Raw genomic sequence first — 18,769 nt, 5'->3', positions numbered from 1 at the left:
AGATGGAACGCTGTGGTTTACCCAGGCTCAAACACTCCAGCGAGGGTGGCTTTGGTTGCATGAGTTGTGGAAAAATGTGTGTTCGATATTACTGCAAGCCATTCTGTCAATGTTTCCTGCTGTTAATCCTCTCCTTGGGTAGTTGCTATATAAAGCTACTAAGTGGCTTGCCGGTATGGGAAAGAAAAAAAAAGTTATCTCAAGTGCTTCTTTACTCATATACACTGCCCACAATACAGGGATGCCGAGTGTGTGGGAAGGGGATGAGAGAAGTAGAGGAGAGGGGCACAGATACAGAAACACAAATATGTGCAGAGAGAGAACGAGGCAGAGAGGAGGAGGAGGCAGGGAAGAGTCTTGTGTGATGATTAGCCGAGAGGGTGGAATAATATTACAAACACAATAGCACAAGGGAAGCTGGGCAGAGCGTAGCTTAATGAAAGGCACAGGGAGAATCCGTGTTTGTAAAGAAAACACACAGCAGAAAGGCGCAGACCACATGGTGAGAGGAAATTAAGATCACACATAACCCGATTAATATCAGAGGGACTCCCACTTATGGATCCCCTTTTCCTTCCCCATCCAGTGAGAGAGGGAGTTAAAACACAAACACTTCTGTGAGGAATATAACAAATCGCATTAGCAAGCAGAAAATATCAATGGCCCATACGAGACTTGGAATTTCAAAGGTGTTTTTTTTTCTCTCTGTGAATGAATGGAAAGTGAAAATCAACTCAATGATGGATTAATGAGGTGAATTGACCAAATGCTTACAGTGTTTAGGAGGCTCCATTCTAAGCTGCCCACCTTCATGCATTTCTGTGCATAAAGCAGAGTGTGAAGAGATCAACATGCTAAAAGCACTGGGGACAGAAATCTATTAACTCAGGGTTCCTGACAACACACTCCCTGGAATCTGAGGCTATGGAGGGCTGACGCACAAACAGGACAATTATAAATGTAGACACCTTCAAAAGACTGCATCTATGCAGAAAGGTCACTGAAAGGTGTGGCTAAGGCACGGCTTAGTAAGTGCATATGCAAATATTCAGTGAAGAAGAGAAAGAAATGTGCACAGAAAGAATGGATAAATAATCCTCTGCATCTGCATTGCTCTTAAGAGGGAACGTTTTTGAAGGATTGTTTTGTCGAGATGAGCAATTATCACAATTATAACCAAGACTCATGAGACAAAAACAAACTGGAGGTTGACACTTTCATAGAATGGGATTTGCTTTGCATTCATTAAGAGACTGTCCCATTTACTTCAACAGCATGTGGCCTTCAGTCAAAGCTCACTCAGGGAGATCTATTAGATAACTGCATCACAATTTGCTCTGAGTACACAATTGAAAAAAATCTTTTTTTTTAAAAACATTTCTGCATCAACATTCTCTGCATGATTAAATTACTGCACACAGTATGATGTCCTGTGATCTTTGAACTAAACAGCACTCTTGACTCACAGATTCCTGCACTTCAACAGTAGTGGGGATACAAATAGATTCATGCATACATAAATGTAGAACGCATCAAACCAACAGAGAGAGAATCCTGCAGTGAGCCATGGTGGAAAAAAAGCCCCTCAGCAGTAATTATGCTGGCCATACATCTAAGTGGCAAGATTTTTCATTCACTAGTAATATGATGCGTCGCACATCTCTCGAGTCAGCCAATAAAAAAGGAGCCATAAAGTAAATAGACACTAAACATTTTAAGCACTGACCCATGTAGGCTTCACAGGTATTGCTCTAAAGATTCTGTGTCATGCAGCTGTAGTCTTTGATATATTATTACACAGCTATAAGTAAATGCAGATTAATTACATTTTGTAGGAAACCTGATGTTTTCAAGGCTTTAGGCTCATTCATATGCATTTATTTCTGTATACAGGGCAAGAACTGTGAACTCTGTGAATTAAACAAAACTTTACATTTGGTGCCTGCAGCAACTTTTCACTTTGCAATGCTTTTGTAGAATGTGAAGATGAATGCGTTCTCTCAATAAGCTCTGATGCCCTTTAGCTGTATTCTACCCTGGCCTGGGTCATTGTGTCAGACCAACTATATATATATATATATATATCTGCGAGGGGTTTAATAGGCTCCTTTACTGCAGACGTCTTTGACTTGTTAAAGCAGCAAAATCCAAGTATCAATGATAGCATTAACAAAAGGCTCCATTCCATTAAGCAATCAGGTGAGTCGCACAGCATAGTGAGCAAGTATGTGGAAAACAGTCTCACCTGAATGTTAATGTTAAAAACCATAACTCTTTATACCACCTGTGCCTTTCCTGCTTTGGAAAGTGTTTGCTGTGAATTACTGCCTTATCATTGGAATTCTAGTCAGACAGAGGCTGAATAATAGATAATACAGAATTTGCATAAATCATAATTAGGTCTTAATTTAATCTCTGACACAGAGGGTGTTCCAAACAATGGCCAGCTTTCCAGAGTATAAGTCGACACACTGTAGGAGAGATAAAATCCTCCAATAACAGAAATGGGAAAAATGGAAACCATTAATGCTTGTTCAACTTTGGTTCAAGATTGAAAATCCAACGGATGGAAACTTTCAATTTATTTGAAATTTGTGAGGGACCCTAGTTATTGGATATTGTGATATATTGCATCAGTTTTATGCTGAGCCTCAGTGTGTCTCAGGGACCTTTGTATGATTGGTGATTTGTTGTTAGTCGAGGGCTCCATCCGTACAGATATACAGCAGATCAGTTAGCAAGCAGAGCTTTCTGAGACGGCAGACTGAAAGTGGGTTTCGGGCAGACCTACATTTCCGAACATACATTTTGTACCACTCAATTAAAATGTTTTATTACATCTGTTCAAAATGTGTTTCGTTTTTTGATCAGTCTTCACATACCTCAGTTAAACGCAGGTAAGGGAGCGATAACTTTCAAGTTTATAGCCTTCAGTGAAAACAGTTCCAATTTCTATCCGACCAAATGTTTTGGCTTACTCTTAACCGAGCATGAGTCAGGCTGCCATTCATCAAACGGCGAATACAACAAACAAGTTAGCGTTGTGTGAAAGGTTGTGTGTGTGTGTGTGTGTGTGTGTGTGTGCTGTGGTTGGTTGTTGTCTGATAGGAAAAATACGCAGTGAAAATTTACAGCCTAATGTTTAATATCTTGTTATTTTACAGTGTAAAATGGGACACGTCCTTTAGTCCCGCTCTGTCATAAACGAAGTCGCCTTCAAATCCTGCCAATGTCCTTCATAATCAAAGGAAACTTCATCGATCCTTCCCATTGGCTAGATAATCAATGTGTGGTTGAAAAGAAAACAGGTTGTGTGATTGTGTCTGAAATCCAGTTTAATCCTGGAGGGAAAGAAAATCCCACTTGGTAATTTCTTCTCTAATCTTGTCATTCCAATCCTAAATCTTTAATGTAAACAATGAGACCACTCGACCGCTTTAGTCCTCTAAAATTAGCTGAAAACAAAGTAAAAAGAAATGGCAAAAAGCTTTCAGAAATAATGCAAAACAGTGTCTAAAATTCTTCCTCACTTTTCCCTAAATAAGAGTCAATATAGGTGATTTTTGCATAAAATGAGCACCAAATAAATAAAGAAGTCATATACTAATGGTCTTAATACTCCCTGAGGTACCGTATAGGCTAATATTTCCCTTAGGGCTAAAAATGGACATTTAGAGTCTCTCATCGACTTTATCTTGCCAGCGATGCTCGACTCGATAATAACTTTCTCCAACATCTGCAGTCACGAGATGACCTTAAGAAAACGTTGTCTTCGGTACCATCTCGCCGGCAGTTTGTTTGAATTCATGTTCGCATAAAATCAAAGGTGTTTTTCCAAAGCAGTCTGGAGGTATGGCTACAAACACAGAGACAACAGGTAGGTCTCTAATGGAGGAGCGCTAAACCTAAAGAGATTACCATGTTCATTCTCAGGGCGCATTTTGGCTTCAGTAAAGATGAGACTGAACAAAAAGACAAAATATATCCGCTTTGATCAACCAGCAAATTTTCCGTACAGCCCTTGTCAGAGATCAATGACTGTTATAATCATAATCAGAAATAATTTAGCTGTAAAATATGACCGATAATAGTTTGAAATAATATGGATTTTCAGGTGAAATCATATCGACTGGAACATTAGAGTTTTGGAGGGATGCCTGGAACCACATTAGACTGTATACCGTTAGACGAGAAGAGTGACAACATTTTAATCCTCCATCTCCACGGATTGATCTGGGAAATTCACCCCAGGTGGGAACAAGAGGAAGGAGTCAGTACCGTCAACATGAGCTTTGCTTGTTGTGTGACAACCTAAATGCAGGCAAATGCAATGGGAAGGAGGAGGAGTGTAAGGTAACAGCGCCTTAAACCAGACAGAATGATTCGCTTCACCGCTAACAGAGCGAGTCTGACTCGTCCCTATAGAATAACTCAATAACTTTCCATAGCTTCTGCACTAAGCTAGCATTTTTCTACACAACAATGTGTGTGCTTTGAATGCACAGAAACTTCAATTAAATTGACGTTGTTATCCGTCTCTGATTCCAGGCAGTAATAAACTCATTGTTAACCAAACTGTTGCAGCATCCATTCAATTCACTGGAAAGAAGGACAAAGCAGCTGCTTATAAATCCACAGCAGCACCGTGCATGAGGCACAGGCTTTCCATTCAAGGCTCACAAAAGTAAAGAAGCAACCACTAATATGCATAAAACACTAACAAACATAATAAATAATGAAGTCAATTCACCATTTCAGCAAACGCTAAACGCACTGTCAAAGTCAACAGGACCCAGTGCACCAAAAAAAAAATCAATATTAGTCCTCCAGCATAATGGGGGCAGTATCGGGGTGACTGTTGATGCAGGATAATTAGGTTTTCACTTCTGTCTTAAGAGAAGATGCAGTGATGCCATCTGCAGTTCTTAAGGAGAGCGGCTTCAAGGTTTAGATGGCCCTGATTGAAAACGCCTCATCGCCTTTTGTTTCCGCAGCCTGACCAAACAGAAGAGCCGTTTAAAGTATTCTTCAGGATCGCAGGAGATTGGGAATTAAAAGCTTTCTGGCATAAGCAGCCCACTTGTTAGGCAAAAATAAGATCTTAAGGCTGAACACTGAAAGGCAACGTTAAGAGGCGAAAGCAGCAATTCTGCAACATGAGCTCTTTTCTCACTTCCATACAGGCGCTGCATGTTATGTTTTCCTGCTCCGCCAGATGATGTGGAGCATGATAAATAAAAAAGGCTAAAGAAAATAGATGAATTAAGCACTCTGGGGGATATATTGAAATCTATTTCGATTTGTGAGCACAAGGGATTCCTTGCTCAAATTAAACTGGGGAGAAACAACGGTACAGATATTAGGTACAGATATTGGGCTACATTTGCATACGAATTACATTAGTAGTCAAGCGATGTTTATTCACAGCATCAGTGATTCATAATTAGATCTGGCAGTGAAATATGCTCAAATCTGTATGGAATGCTGTTGCTGCTGTCCAAAAGGACAGATGGGGTGGAGATCATATAGTGGTACACAGTGTCTGGTGCTCTCACCCATCATTCCACCCATGCACTGACCCACTGCACTGCAAATGACTTGGCTGTGCAGTGGCACATATGCAAATCCTGGCACCAAATACACAGTGGGGGATCAATCATTTGGAAAGGTGGCAGGGAAGAGCTCATTTAAATTATGTTGCAGGACGGAATCTCTCAGGCAGATTAGAGCTGTGCGGATATAAATTCCTGGTTTGAGCCCGAGCCCCGCCTCCTTCTGGGAGACGTGAAATGTGGGATTTCCCAGCTTCTTTACCAGAAACCAAGTGTACAATCTGCACAAATGTCTGTTTATTGATGTCAGGGTACTGAAGCTCGACTGAATAGCACCTTGAGCATGCATTGTAGATGCATGTATGGATATGGAACATTGTGTACATTGTGTATGCTGTGTATGTTTGTGTTTACATGTGATTATCCAGGAGAAGTCAGACCAGAAATCGACCAGTCAGCACACTTTTGCCCGGGGTTTAATGGACGGTGCACAAAATTCCAATAACCCCCCCCCCCCCAAAAAAAAAAAACAAGAGGAGAAGAGAAGAGTGATTAATGTCATGTTGCTCTCTTTCCTTCCACCCATATCAGAGGCTTGCATTTGGTCATTAGTCTCCATCAACACCTGTCTGTTAGTGTTAGTGTGTGTCAGAGAGCGATCTTCCTCTTCCTCAGTGGTTCGACGATGGAGGGGTGATTTCAGTTCTATGAAAGTACGCCTCTAACGAGGAGGACGGGAGAGCTGAGAGCACACGAGGGCGGCAAGCAGAGAATAATGCCCTTCACGTTTTGTGCAGACACAAAAGCACACATCTGTGCCTGTACTGTGTATGTGTGTGTGTATGAGCATGCATGTGTTCACACGCAAGCGGGACAGGGTCCAACTTCTACCACTGAATGGGAGGGCTAATGGAGAGAAATGAGGGAGCAGTTTCATGGCAGATGTGCTCTCTCTGAAACTGCTTTGCCCCAAGATGGTAAAGCCGGCCCAGGCGAGGCATTAGCAGGAAAGCGCCTGCTCTCCCGGCTCGGATCTAAACTCTGCACGTGTTGCAGGACTCTGAATGGTTTGTTCCCCTAAGTTTTCCTTACACTACTGTACCCCAGGAACTAAGAGTAAGTATCGTTTCAACTGAGCACCAAGATTCACATTAAATGACAAAAGCCCCGGCAGTGTTAGCTGGGCCCAAGATCTGTTAGCGGGCCATCTTCTTCACTCAAGTGTGAAATTATTTTAGCTCTCTGCTCATTATAGGATTTTAAAATGCATTAAAGTTAGGGCTTTTATGGTGTGCTGCGGCATTAATTCAATTTGCCCCATTCACGCTTTCTTATTATCACGCTCAGTTCGAGCTACAGGAGAAGGAAGCTGCTGAGCACTGCTCCCCGACCTTATCTCTAAAGGATAGAAACTCCGCTACCCTTCCCAATCTGAGCCAGCTCCATCAGAGGCTGTTCCATCCATTCCATCCATGTTTCTCCTTTTGCATTTCTCTCCTTTTCTCCAATTGCTGCCTCCTATGTTGACCCCTATCTCTCTTTCCATCCTCCATCCCTCACTCCATGTTCCTTCTGAGTCTGTGATTGATGCAGGTCGTCCTCGGAGATCTTTTTATATCCTTCCAAACACATATATGGGAAAAGAACCACAAGCACGCTCCACCTATGCACAGTCAGAGGCCCAAAGACTCACAAATCCTTTCTCCCAGCCAAGACCAGGGCCAGCCAGAAGCAACAGGGGAAGCCATGCAGCTTAAATAGGGAAACAAGCCACGGCGTATGGGTGAGACAACATTAATCTAGCACAGAAACCAGAACCCAGGTCCATCTTTGTGTAGCACAATGGAGAGGGAGGCATTCTGGAACCACTCTATCGCTGTCTGTTATTGTGTAGACTAGGTATAATGTAAAGTGTTTAACATTGCAAATGCATTCCTTTGGAAGCACAGAGGATTATTATGCAGCAACAGTTTGAGAGTGGATCTGAACGCCGACAGCATTCCTCCAACATAAGCGTTCCACTCTTACGATAATAATGATAATGCGTTGGTTTTATAAAGCGCTTTTCAGGGCACCCAAAGACACTTTACATTGTGCATTATTCATTCACTCCATACTTGTTGGTGGTGAAGCTACTGTTGTAGCCACAGCTGCCCTGGGCCAGACTGACAGAAGCGAGGCTGCCAACATTCACTCACTCACTACATTCACACAGGCAGCGTGGGTGAAGTGTCTTGGTCAAGGACACAACAACAGCGAACACATGTGCCAGAGTCGGGAATCGAACCGCCAACCTCTCGATCATTGGACGACCTGCTCAACCACCTGTCCCTCTTGTGTAGATTCACACCCACTAAATGCTTATTGTCTGTACACACACACACACGCAAACACATACAACCATAGTCACATGCATTAAAGTGTAACTCAGCATGTGACTGCGTTCTGGCTTATTGGTGGCAGGGGAAGAGGAAGAGAGGATGAGGATAAAGTCCTCATTTAGATATCTAATCCAGTGAGCAGTCTGTTCTGTGGGGACCATCATCTCCCATCATTAACAGCTGGCCAGCAAGATTAAACAAGATCAATGCGTATCACCCACTGTGTGCGAGGGAGAGCAAGCGTTAAACAACCCCCCCTTCCTCATCATGATTTATCACAAGATTTACTACGCTAAAGGAAGCTATGATTATGTTGCGTAAAGAGCAACATTAATCAATTCTAATGCACCAAATCTGTGATAATGTTCACACATTAGCATTGGATGAACATGATCCAGTGTTAATATTTTTGAAAGTAATTCCCCATCCACGGGATTTGCCTTTAAATATACAGCGATTTTGAGTTCAAGCTGTGAATTAGGACAAGCTGAGTGATCGTTTGGAACTTTCATTGTGTGATCTGTCACGGGGACGGCGGAGCATTTCAGGACAGACTGTCAATTTAGTGTTTGACAGGCGCAGTCATTTCTCAGTAAGAGAAATCCATCGAAACCAAGCTAGCGCAGACTCCAACAATTAATTATGGAAAGGATATGATGAAATAGAGGATGCGATTTGAGGGCAGAAAGGGCAACATTAACTAGGAGAGATTCAGAGGAAAACATTAAACTCCTACTTTCCACACCCTCATGGTTTTTTTGTTTTTTTTAATCTTTCACTTGGTTTCATTCGGAGTAAAAATGGGTATAAAGGCTCAACTTTGTGCACGAAGTTTCCGGCCGAACGGTACGGCGCCATTCTCATCCCATCCTTCTCAGCACATCATAAGACTGTAGAGACCATATGGTCTGATTAGTTCACAGAATTAAGCCCTGCACAGTCGAGGCAGAGAGAAAGATAGAAAGAAAGCCGTGCACATTCGCTGGTTCCACTGAGAGCAGGCTCAAATTGGTAGCTGGAACACAGAGAAATAAAACCCTTGCACACATGCTCCACGCACAGGGGTGCACGAGCCGCATTTGGAGCTGGCATATCAGAAAAGGCCCGATACAGATGGAAACAGCACAACCATAGCATACAATAGCTCTTCAAAGGCGATGACAAAACAAGAATAAAAAAAATCCTCTTTCATGGGTCCTCTTCTTTCACATTCAAAATGCACACAACATAAACAGCCAGTGTCGCCCACGCTTTCCTGGAAGCTCATCGGCTCCGAGAGGCCGTACATCATCTCTGCATCAGTGACACCTGCCATTGTAATCAGCCATCCTCTGGCTGTGATGGAGTTGTAGACTTTTAAGTCTCCCTGTTTCCTGAAAATGATTAAACAACTCAACCATGAGATGGACATAATCTTCAAACACGCTTTGTAATGACAGCCAGATGCCCCTAGACTTCACTGTCTGCTTGAATGCAAAGGAAAAGCCTCTCTCTTTTTTCTTTTTTTTTTTGGCATAGCAGCCATCGCCATTCAAACTCGCACAAGCTCTGAATATTGGCAGCACAAAATTGCTGCAATTTTTCCCACTTTATTCCAGAAGCTGAGTCCATGGCATGTCAAAGCATCTCACGATGCAGCTTGACCAGCCATGTGATCTTTTTCTCTGCATTAAAAATTGCCTTGTTCGCACTTCAATCAGCAAAGCTTTCAAACTTGTCTGTGCCACGTGTGTTTATCAGTGCATCTTTGCACTACCGAGAGCAGAACTGCAACGATTGTTGTGCACAGTTAATTGGACCTTTGGGTGCAAAGTGGTTGAGAAATTGAAGACAAATGGATAAATAAGAACACACATTGAATTCCCACGACATATCCCAGTGCGAGCTCAAATTCTCCCTCGTCTATTCTATCCTACAGGTGAGCTCGTCTGAGAGGCAGATTCATCAGAGCACCCTAGGACAGCATTATCAGCCTTTCACACTCACCTGCCTCTCTGCAAGTTCGTAAAGTAGCAGCAGCAATCTGTCAAAGCCTATTCTGCGACATAAATTCTTGTTTAAAGTGATGTTTTGTGACTGAGAGCAAAACAACTCCTGGTTAATCAATAGCACAAAATCAATTCAGTTCTCTGGGGAAACGCTGCGGAAAGGCTAGACGGCATGTAAAGCTGGAGCTAAGACAAAAGTTTTAAATGGACGGGGGGGGAGACGGCAGGTGTGCAGGAGGCATTCAGCCAGAGAACTAAACTGTGACTGTGTCCACGTTGGCAATCACATCAAACACAACAGGATAAAAATTAAATTGCATCATCCGAATTCTGAAATTCCAGCATTCATCTCCCGCAAAGACGGTGTCCGCACATAATAGAGCAGATTTAATAAAACAAACCCTTCTCAGCTGGTGACAAGTTCCTTTGTCTAATGTGCAAGTTGGGCTCATTTATCACACAGGTGGACACCAGGTTGCACAGAGGCATTCTGGGAACTGGTGCCATTGGAGGTCAGCAAGACATTTACCTGGCAGTGCCTGCCTCTGTGCTTTCTCTGGCGTTGGCAATGTCTGAGGTAATGTGTATCAATAATGCACAAGGCTTTGCAAGATATAAAATCACTCTGTCCACACGGCATTGTGTCTTATGCAGCACTCACATCTCCTACATGTCAAATGAGATGCACATGATTTATGTGGGTCCAATATTTGAGCTCAGTGTCATAATAACAGGTAGGTCGGTAGATAATTGCTGCATCAACTGAGTGGCTGTGGAAGTTAAAGAGTATATAAAAGCAATGTTTACTACATCTGGTGCTCAAAATCGTATTACGCACTCACAAGACACAATTACTTCCCTGGTTTTGATTAATTCATTCTCAGGTTTTGATTAATTCATTGCCACATTTTGATGAATTTGTGCGCATGTGATAAGTGTATATCTACAGAGAACCAGCTCAACAGCTGAACCTTGGTTATCAGAGCGTTGGGTAATGGAAAGCATTAATTCTGAAGGACTGAAGTGCCAGAGGAAATGTTCCTGCATACGAGGCAACAGTTTGAGTCAAGCATAAAGGCTGTTTTTAGTCTACCTCTGGTCCTGCAGTCAGCAGTCAGAACAAAAAACAAACAAACAGCCAGTAGCAGTGCAAGCATGCAAAGAGAATTTAGCCTCCAATACTGTACCTCAACTGAAAAATAAGATTTAAAAATCTGTGCAATGATATGTGTGTGTGAAATGAGTGTACCAATGCACACACAAATAACAAGCAAATGTCAAAGAACTTTTACAAACGCATTTATCACAACTTAAAAATGCATTCATTCATTTACTTTACCACTTATTCTGTTCAAGGTCATGGCAAATTTGAACCCAGGATCTCCTTGCTGTGCAACAACACCACCCACTGCACCACCATGCGCCCCCCCTCAAAAGTGTCTGACACATTACCAAAGTGTCACATGATTTGATTTGACTATTTTTAATTTACTTTATTTTATTTATTTTTAAAAACATCAACAACAACAACCAATTGTAAATCTGATTAAGAAATCAGACATCGTAACAACAAAACAGAATCTTTTAGTTTGCTTCACTATTCAGCAAAGCATCGTCGCCAAGACAACATCACAAAAAACGTTTGCAATGCGGGCCACGGTCCTCTGGCTTTTTGTTTCACCAACAAACCACAGGAGGCACAGACACCCACATCAGAGACATATGGCACATGAAATGACAGTTCATAAATATCACACACGGATGCAGTTTTAGCTGTTTCACAATTAACATCTTCCATTAGTCAGTAACACAAATCTCGTGAGGCAATGCGGGGAGGCATCGGGAGACAGACGATGTCTTAAGCACAGAGAGTTATTGCAGCTTCATGCACGGAGGATAATTGATCATGGGCGTGATTATAAGCAAGTCTAAACGGCCTTCCAGAAAAGAACAGATAGCTCTGGCTATTGGGAATGCAACCCACATGTGTGTTTATTCTATTAGGTACCTGGCCCATGATATATTAATATATATAGTATATCTCACCCAAGTCTCATTAAGGCCCTTTCTGCTCACATGTGTAGTGCATTCTAAAAAGGAGTCCGCCCAGGCATTCTGTAGAATCTGCAGCAGAGTGGCTTCCCTGCCAGAGACAGGCCGGCCTTATCAGAGAAGCTGCACTGAGCAGCCGGGCTGCGTCATTTTACCTTCAGCCTGAAGAGACAGAATCCCTTAATCTGCCTCACTGAATGAGAGCAGGCAGACGGACAAGAGCGCATTAGAGAAACTAAACTTCATGAAGGAAAACTTTTTAACTTGGTCGTTGGTGCTTTCTCCCATGGATACACTTGTTACTGCTGCAGCCCTGGCCGCTTGTGTTTAAGGTAATCTGTCATTCCTCTGACCTGGTGTGCCCCATTGCGGCCACGCCCTCCCTCTACAAACTGCTGTCTGATTGGTGCGGCCCACCTGGACACCTGGCCACGCCCTCCTGTTGCAGCCTCCGTGCGATTGGACCAATCATGGCAACACCTTCACCCTATGCTCTCTCCGCACGCTACTGGCCGGGCCCCTACCCTTCCTTGTTTTCCAGAAAGAGGGCCCTCCCGATTCGATCTGGTGTCAGAGCTGGCACCAACCTCATTAAACAGATGGGACATGACCAATTCCCATTGAAAACAGTTCCTCATCCTGATGGCGTTTGGTGTTTCTGTGATCAGTCACATCCACTAAGCCTTGGCAGTCCGCCGACTCAGGATTTAGTTACAAGGCAAGTTCTGCAGTGTCCTCTGAAGAGAAGGGACAGCCTCAGTCCTTTTTCCAAATGACCATTGACAGGATACGTTTACACTCTTGTGAGTGAGACCTCTGGTGTGGTATTGTGCAACTCTCATCAGTCACAAACTGTGGCTTGTGATGAGGTCAGGCTGATGAGCACCATCAGTGCGTCAGACATTGATGAACTGTTTGCTTCCTATTTTCTCCCTATAATAGTCAGTGTTATCGTTTCATAATCTAACTGGAGTGGATAATAGAGGATGGATTGGAGTGGCTCTGGAGGGCACAGTTAAATGACCATCATCCTTCTGGTGGGGGAAGACCGGAAAACATTTCTGGAGTGCAGCAACAACCGATATTTATTTCTCTTTGCTTGTCGGAGAATCCCTCTACTGTTTTTACCCGACACGAACATGAGCCAAGAAATCTTTCCTCACCTGTACCCCAAAGAAAACACACAATAGTATTTCTGTCTCTGTCTGTTTTGCTTGAGGAGGTCATGCTTTCCTTCTCCTCTTCCTCCCTGCAAACCACCTTCAGACAAATACAATCACACACTGGCCTTTTCATTGCTGTACAAAACGACCTTTTTCCCACCATCATCCAGTCTGGAGTAACATGCGCACCTTATTCCCCTCCTGTCACCCCGATAGTTCCTCACTTCTGCCCTCTAACCATCTGACAATTATGCTTCACCAAGCTGGCCTCATCTGCAGCGTACAGCACAATACTGCCTCCGATCTGGGGGCCCTTTATTTATTCAGTGGCCTCTAGGCATACAAGGTAAGAATAACAATGGTAAAAGTATAACGTTTTTACACTCTACTGCCATTTTTTTTCACCGCCATCCATCCTTCATCCTTTCCGTCTCAGCCCTCCTCAGGTCTCTCACCTCTGCTTTAGTTCACCTTCTTCTTCTTCACTTTAAAGTCACACGCTTTGACCGTGACCCCCAGCATTACAACTTTTGCGCCGACATTTCGGGGGGGGTCCCTGACAGTCGTGTCTTTTGTTCCCTCTAAATCTACAGGACAGACCTCCTTTGTCTCTCTCCTTTTGTTCTTGCTTCTTAATCCCATTGTTTCAAAGAAAACAAAAACGTGGCAAACACGCTCCCCATCGCTCCTTCCATGGCATCAGATGCTAAGACTACAGAGAAGAGAGGACTGCAGGGATGTTGCTCAGACACATTCATTTGATATCCGAGAGACCACAGAGAGGAAATCAAATGCTTGCAGGCTTGTCACAGCTCCACAGCACGTCAACAGAAACAGCAGATCTGAGAATCTCCACTGCAGGGTATCAGAACGGGCAATCATAACACAGACACAGACTGATACACAAACTAATTTACTCAATTAGACATGTGCATGAAAGAAAATCATTGTGCACATCCCACCGGAAGCATCCTCACAATAGCACAGAAATAAAAGCAGAATAATGACCACGGGCATTTTTTTTTTCTTTTTTCCCCACTAAACTAAATAAATGCAGACGGCTTTTTATTAAATTGTTTTCTACTTAAACAAACAGCCTCCCAGTCACACATTACAAACAAAATAAAATCTGGTCTCTTCTCAATTCATTTCATACCACAAAGGGAATATGCAAATATAATGAGTGCAAAAACAAGGCAAGCGAGATGTTGACTTGAGTGTGGAGGATGAAAGAAAGAGCTGAAGAAGATTCGCTGACAAAACAGGCTGAGAAGAGGTGATTGCCACAAGCTAAATGCCACCCAACCCACAGTTACCCAAAGGTGTGTGTGTGGGGGGGGGGGGGGGGGGCACTACAATATCCCTGACTCCAACTCACAAAGGACAGTACGACTTGTTCGTTACGCCTCCCAGCCTGTCAAATACCATTAACAGACAGGTGCAAGAACAGGGTTTCTTTCAGTGGGGACAAACAAAAGCAAATACAAATCCACCCTGACATCCTTTGTGGGCCGGCGTAAATCCTTTTACAGGAAGCGCTAGAGGTCTCTAAATGCCTCTCCTCAGAACGCCACGTTACCGGTTTCTGTGAGTCACCGCATACTTCCATTGTCTTTGCCTTGTTTATTCTTAAACTGTAGGTTTAATACACAGAAAATATATCTCCCTTGTTTTCAATGATTATTGGTATAATTTAGACATAATTTAGAAGGGGAATAGATCTCAATCAACTATCAACAGGGGCTCTAGCAGGAAAACAAACAAGGGATTGCTTTCAGAATTTTCTCATTATGTTAAAGACATTTTGGGGCAAAATATATTATTAAAAGAGAAGAAATTCATTGAAAATAGTTGATTTGCTTTTGCTAAAGAGAAAAGCAATAAAGACCAAATGATGCAAAGTATCACAGAACCGGGATGGTAATGTTTAATTTAAGATTATTAATTCATTAATTAATTCATTGAGCCTGGAATAATCCCTCATACCCCACATCTCCTTGTAGTTCAGCAATATTGTTCACAGTCTTACATTATGACAGTATGATGCACGGCGGCTTTAAATGATCACAACATTGACCAATTGTGTTAGATATGGATAACAACAGCAGTCGAGGTAAATATGGCAAAATTAACTTAAATGTATTCAAGACTATGTGAAGCCACCCCAGTATGTTAGCCTGCATATGTTTAATAAATGAGGACACACTCTATAATTCTTTGGGTAAATTGTATGCAAATGGGTGAGGCACCACACGCTGTCTTAATTCATTGATAAAACATGATGATGGCATGCCTTGCACATTAACACAGCATTTAATATTTCTGTGCCATCTTACTTAAGTATACCAAAAAGGATGGACCCCATACTGAGAGTCGTCCAGTGCTGCAGCTCCAGCCCCAACCCTTCGTCTGCAGTATGCGAGAAGAATTCATTCTACATATGTTTTGACAAATTGCACTTGTCAATCTCTGTTTGAACAGGAAAAAATAGTTCATCTAATGCCTTGTGCCCACTGCAAAGCTATTAATGTAAGAAAGCCTTGCTCCAATGTGATTATCATTTTCTGCCCAAATGAACCTGTTTGATGAACACATTCACAGACAATGTATTACATCTGCATTCACCAGCTAATAAGCACAGGTAGAGTGAAAGTGCTAATTAACCTGGGAATTCTCCCACACAGATTATAATGGCCATGTGTGTGTGTGTGTGCGTTCTCGTTTCTATTGTTAATATCTATTGTTATCCAGGGTGGAAGAGCTGAGAAGCAAAGGCGGCTCAAAGAAAATGAATCACTGATAATAAACAATTGATATAGGGGCTAGAGAGAGATGGATTTGCAGTAAGAGTGGTAACAGGAATCACAGTTGTCATAAAGGAATGACAAGATGTATCATCCGTTTTGTGGGAGAAGGGGAAAATACTCACACAATCAAAACAGACACTGTGCAGCTATTTCTGCCCGAGTGTGGCTATTTGAGGCCATGGCTTGTCACGCTGTGGCAGTGGACTGCATTAAAGTTTAACTTTGCATGTGAATAATGTAATAAATATTGTTAAGGTTACCACTGAATGCCGCTGACTTGAACATTCTTTGAACCGTGGCGAGTTTGCCACATGAAAATGTTTTCTCTTTGACATTCAGCAGCTGCCTGTCAGCACCACGGACAGCTCTGTGCTACGGAGAGTTGACCGTGCTAAACCAAATTGAGGCAGTGCAACACACGGGGCCTTATTACATCTGTTGTTATGGTGCCCGGGGTCAGTTCTTGTGACTTTGCAGTCTTACTCTTGCATGGAAATCGTAAGACGGGTGCAGGAATATGATGTGTTTCTGTCATTCTTCTCTTTTTCTCAAATTGCAACAGCCAAGGAAACCCGCAATGCAAACCAGGCAAGAAGAATCACATGGGAGATTAGGTTAAATCTCTGAAAATGATTTTTTTTTTTTTAAGAAACAGCTCAAATGGCCTCTTTCAGTCAGACCGTTATGTATATGCAAGGAGAGGGAAGGAGACAAGCCATATAAAGGCCTGTCTGCCCAGTCTCCTGTCAAGATTCTGTCTGCAAAGCCGCAGTTGCAGGATAAAGGACATGCCATGTCTTTGATCAGGAGAGGAGAGTTTCACAGGTGAGACCGGTAAAATGGAGGACAATTATCTGAATATCTGTCAGATGAATGCAGTGTATTTTCGTTACAATTCGGTGGAAAAACAAAAGTCAAAATACTATTTTTACTCACTCTGAAAAAACCTCCCTTTGAAAGAATGTGTCCCAATCAGGCATGCAATCACAACCTAAAGCTGTGCAAAATATGAGCAGCAGGCAATTCGATCTAAAACAGCGCAGACGATTTCCTGCACAGAGTGTGGCTCGACTGCAGAACATATCAGTTTGAATCCTTGTTGTTGTGTTTTCAAGCTTGAAATCGAACTTTATTTATTTTTTTTGTCCAAAACAAAATTGAGAACATTTGATACACACAAGTTCCGCCTGTAGCCAAGGAATTGGAACGCTTGACTGAGAGAGGAAGTGTAACCTCAAATCCTCCCTGGGACTATACAGAGAGAAAGCGAGGAGGATTTTGAGAGGTAATCCCATCAGACAGGAGAAAAGGTGGTGGGGGTGGGGGGGGGGCGGTGAAAGTGGTTTGACACTCTATAAGGATTACTTCTGTATAGCCACAAACTACAGTGCTTCAATCATGAGCATAATTAGACTTATCACTTATGGGGGGGGGGGGCGGATTATCTTCCACAATGAGCCGGTAATGTTCAGCCATATTTCAGGTATGGGGGGGCAGATAGATGAGAATGAGGCACACCTGTGAAATGATGCTGTGCTGACAGGCTTGTAAGGGTTTGATAGATGGCTTGTGTACATCAGGGCTGCTGAGGGGGGTTAGGGTTAGGGGGGGGGTCACTGGTGAGGGGGTGGGTTGTCCAGATGGCAGCGCATTGCAGGTTTCCCGTGTTTAATGGAGAGCATGTTGCTAAAATAGGGCATCACCAACACAATGCAACTAATTCCCAGGGAAGGGGGGGGGGGGGGGGGGGGGTTAATGACATAACTTAGGTGCAGGTTGATGGAGGAACATTCTCTACACACCTCGTTTATCCTGAATCTTAACCGTGAGCTCCACGACAGGCTCCGTCTCTCTATCCAGCCTCCTGGTTATCGTGATATCGCCGCTGTCGCGCCCCACGCTGACCGGAGAGCTCTCTGGCTCCGGGTAGATCAGCTCGTAGGCGGCTGACTGAAACCTGGCGGGACCCAGGCTCGTAATGACCGAGCCGACGCTGGCGTCTTCAGACACGTTGAGGGACGCGACCGCGCCAGGGTCAGCCAATAACGCCCTCGGCGACCGTCCTGCCCTCCCCGACCCCGACCCCGACCCCGACCCCGACCCCGACCGTTCACCGGAATGCGTCGCCCACCGCTGCGGCGCAACGGTGACCACGACAGACGGGCTGGTCAGCGGGGGGCACCCGTGGTCTCTCACGAATACGCGGAATTCGACTTGAGACGGAAGACCCAGAATCGAGTCGACCAACAACACTTCGCCCGTTTTCGGGACGACGTAGAAGCTGCCGTTTTTGGGGACGGACGCGTACGTCAACTCCGCGTTGTTGCCGCTGTCTGCGTCACCAGCCTGCAGCTTATACACCACGCTCCGGAGAGCGGTGGTGTCGTCCAAAGTTATGTGGACGGCGTCCGCGCTGCGGAAAGCCGGCTCGTGGTCGTTGGTGTCCAAAACGGCCACTTTCACAGACGCGACGTCGAAGGCGCCGGAGTCGGGCGCGCAGGTGCGGCAGCGGCAGCCCACGTGCAGCAGGTACTCTGCGCGGGCCTCTCTGTCCAAAGCCCTGGAAGTTCTCAGCAACATATTCCCCCTCTTGTGGTGAGCGAAGGCGCGGAAGTCCTCGCTGCCGTTTCCGCGGAGCCTGAAGCGCATCCCGGACACCGGGCACCATCGTTGCGCGTCGACCCGCCTCAGCGGGATGCACAGTCCGTTGACTTTGGACGCTGCCGGGGAGTTCTCGAAGACGTGCCCGTGAAAGAAAGGCAGGCGCGCCCGCGTTTTGTATCCGACAGCCAGCGATAGAAGGCAGCAGAACAGGAAGCCGCGCAT

The 18,769-nt window shown here is 44.0% G+C and overlaps 1 protein-coding gene across 1 annotated transcript in view; it reads right to left on the bottom strand.

The window, feature by feature from the left end:
• Window positions 1-18,769, bottom strand: part of LOC137912680 (neural-cadherin-like) — a 73,080-nt gene extending 54,311 nt beyond the window's left edge. The window contains exon 1 of the mRNA XM_068756814.1: window positions 17,746-18,769. Coding sequence (XP_068612915.1) covers window positions 17,746-18,769 — 1,024 coding nt within the window. The remainder of the gene's footprint in view (window positions 1-17,745) is intronic.

Source organism: Brachionichthys hirsutus, unplaced genomic scaffold (genome assembly GCF_040956055.1).
Source record: "Brachionichthys hirsutus isolate HB-005 unplaced genomic scaffold, CSIRO-AGI_Bhir_v1 contig_939, whole genome shotgun sequence".
NCBI lineage: Eukaryota > Metazoa > Chordata > Actinopteri > Lophiiformes > Brachionichthyidae > Brachionichthys > Brachionichthys hirsutus.
The sequence above is the reverse complement of the archived record's forward strand: the minus strand, read 5'-3'. Positions and strand labels throughout refer to the sequence as shown.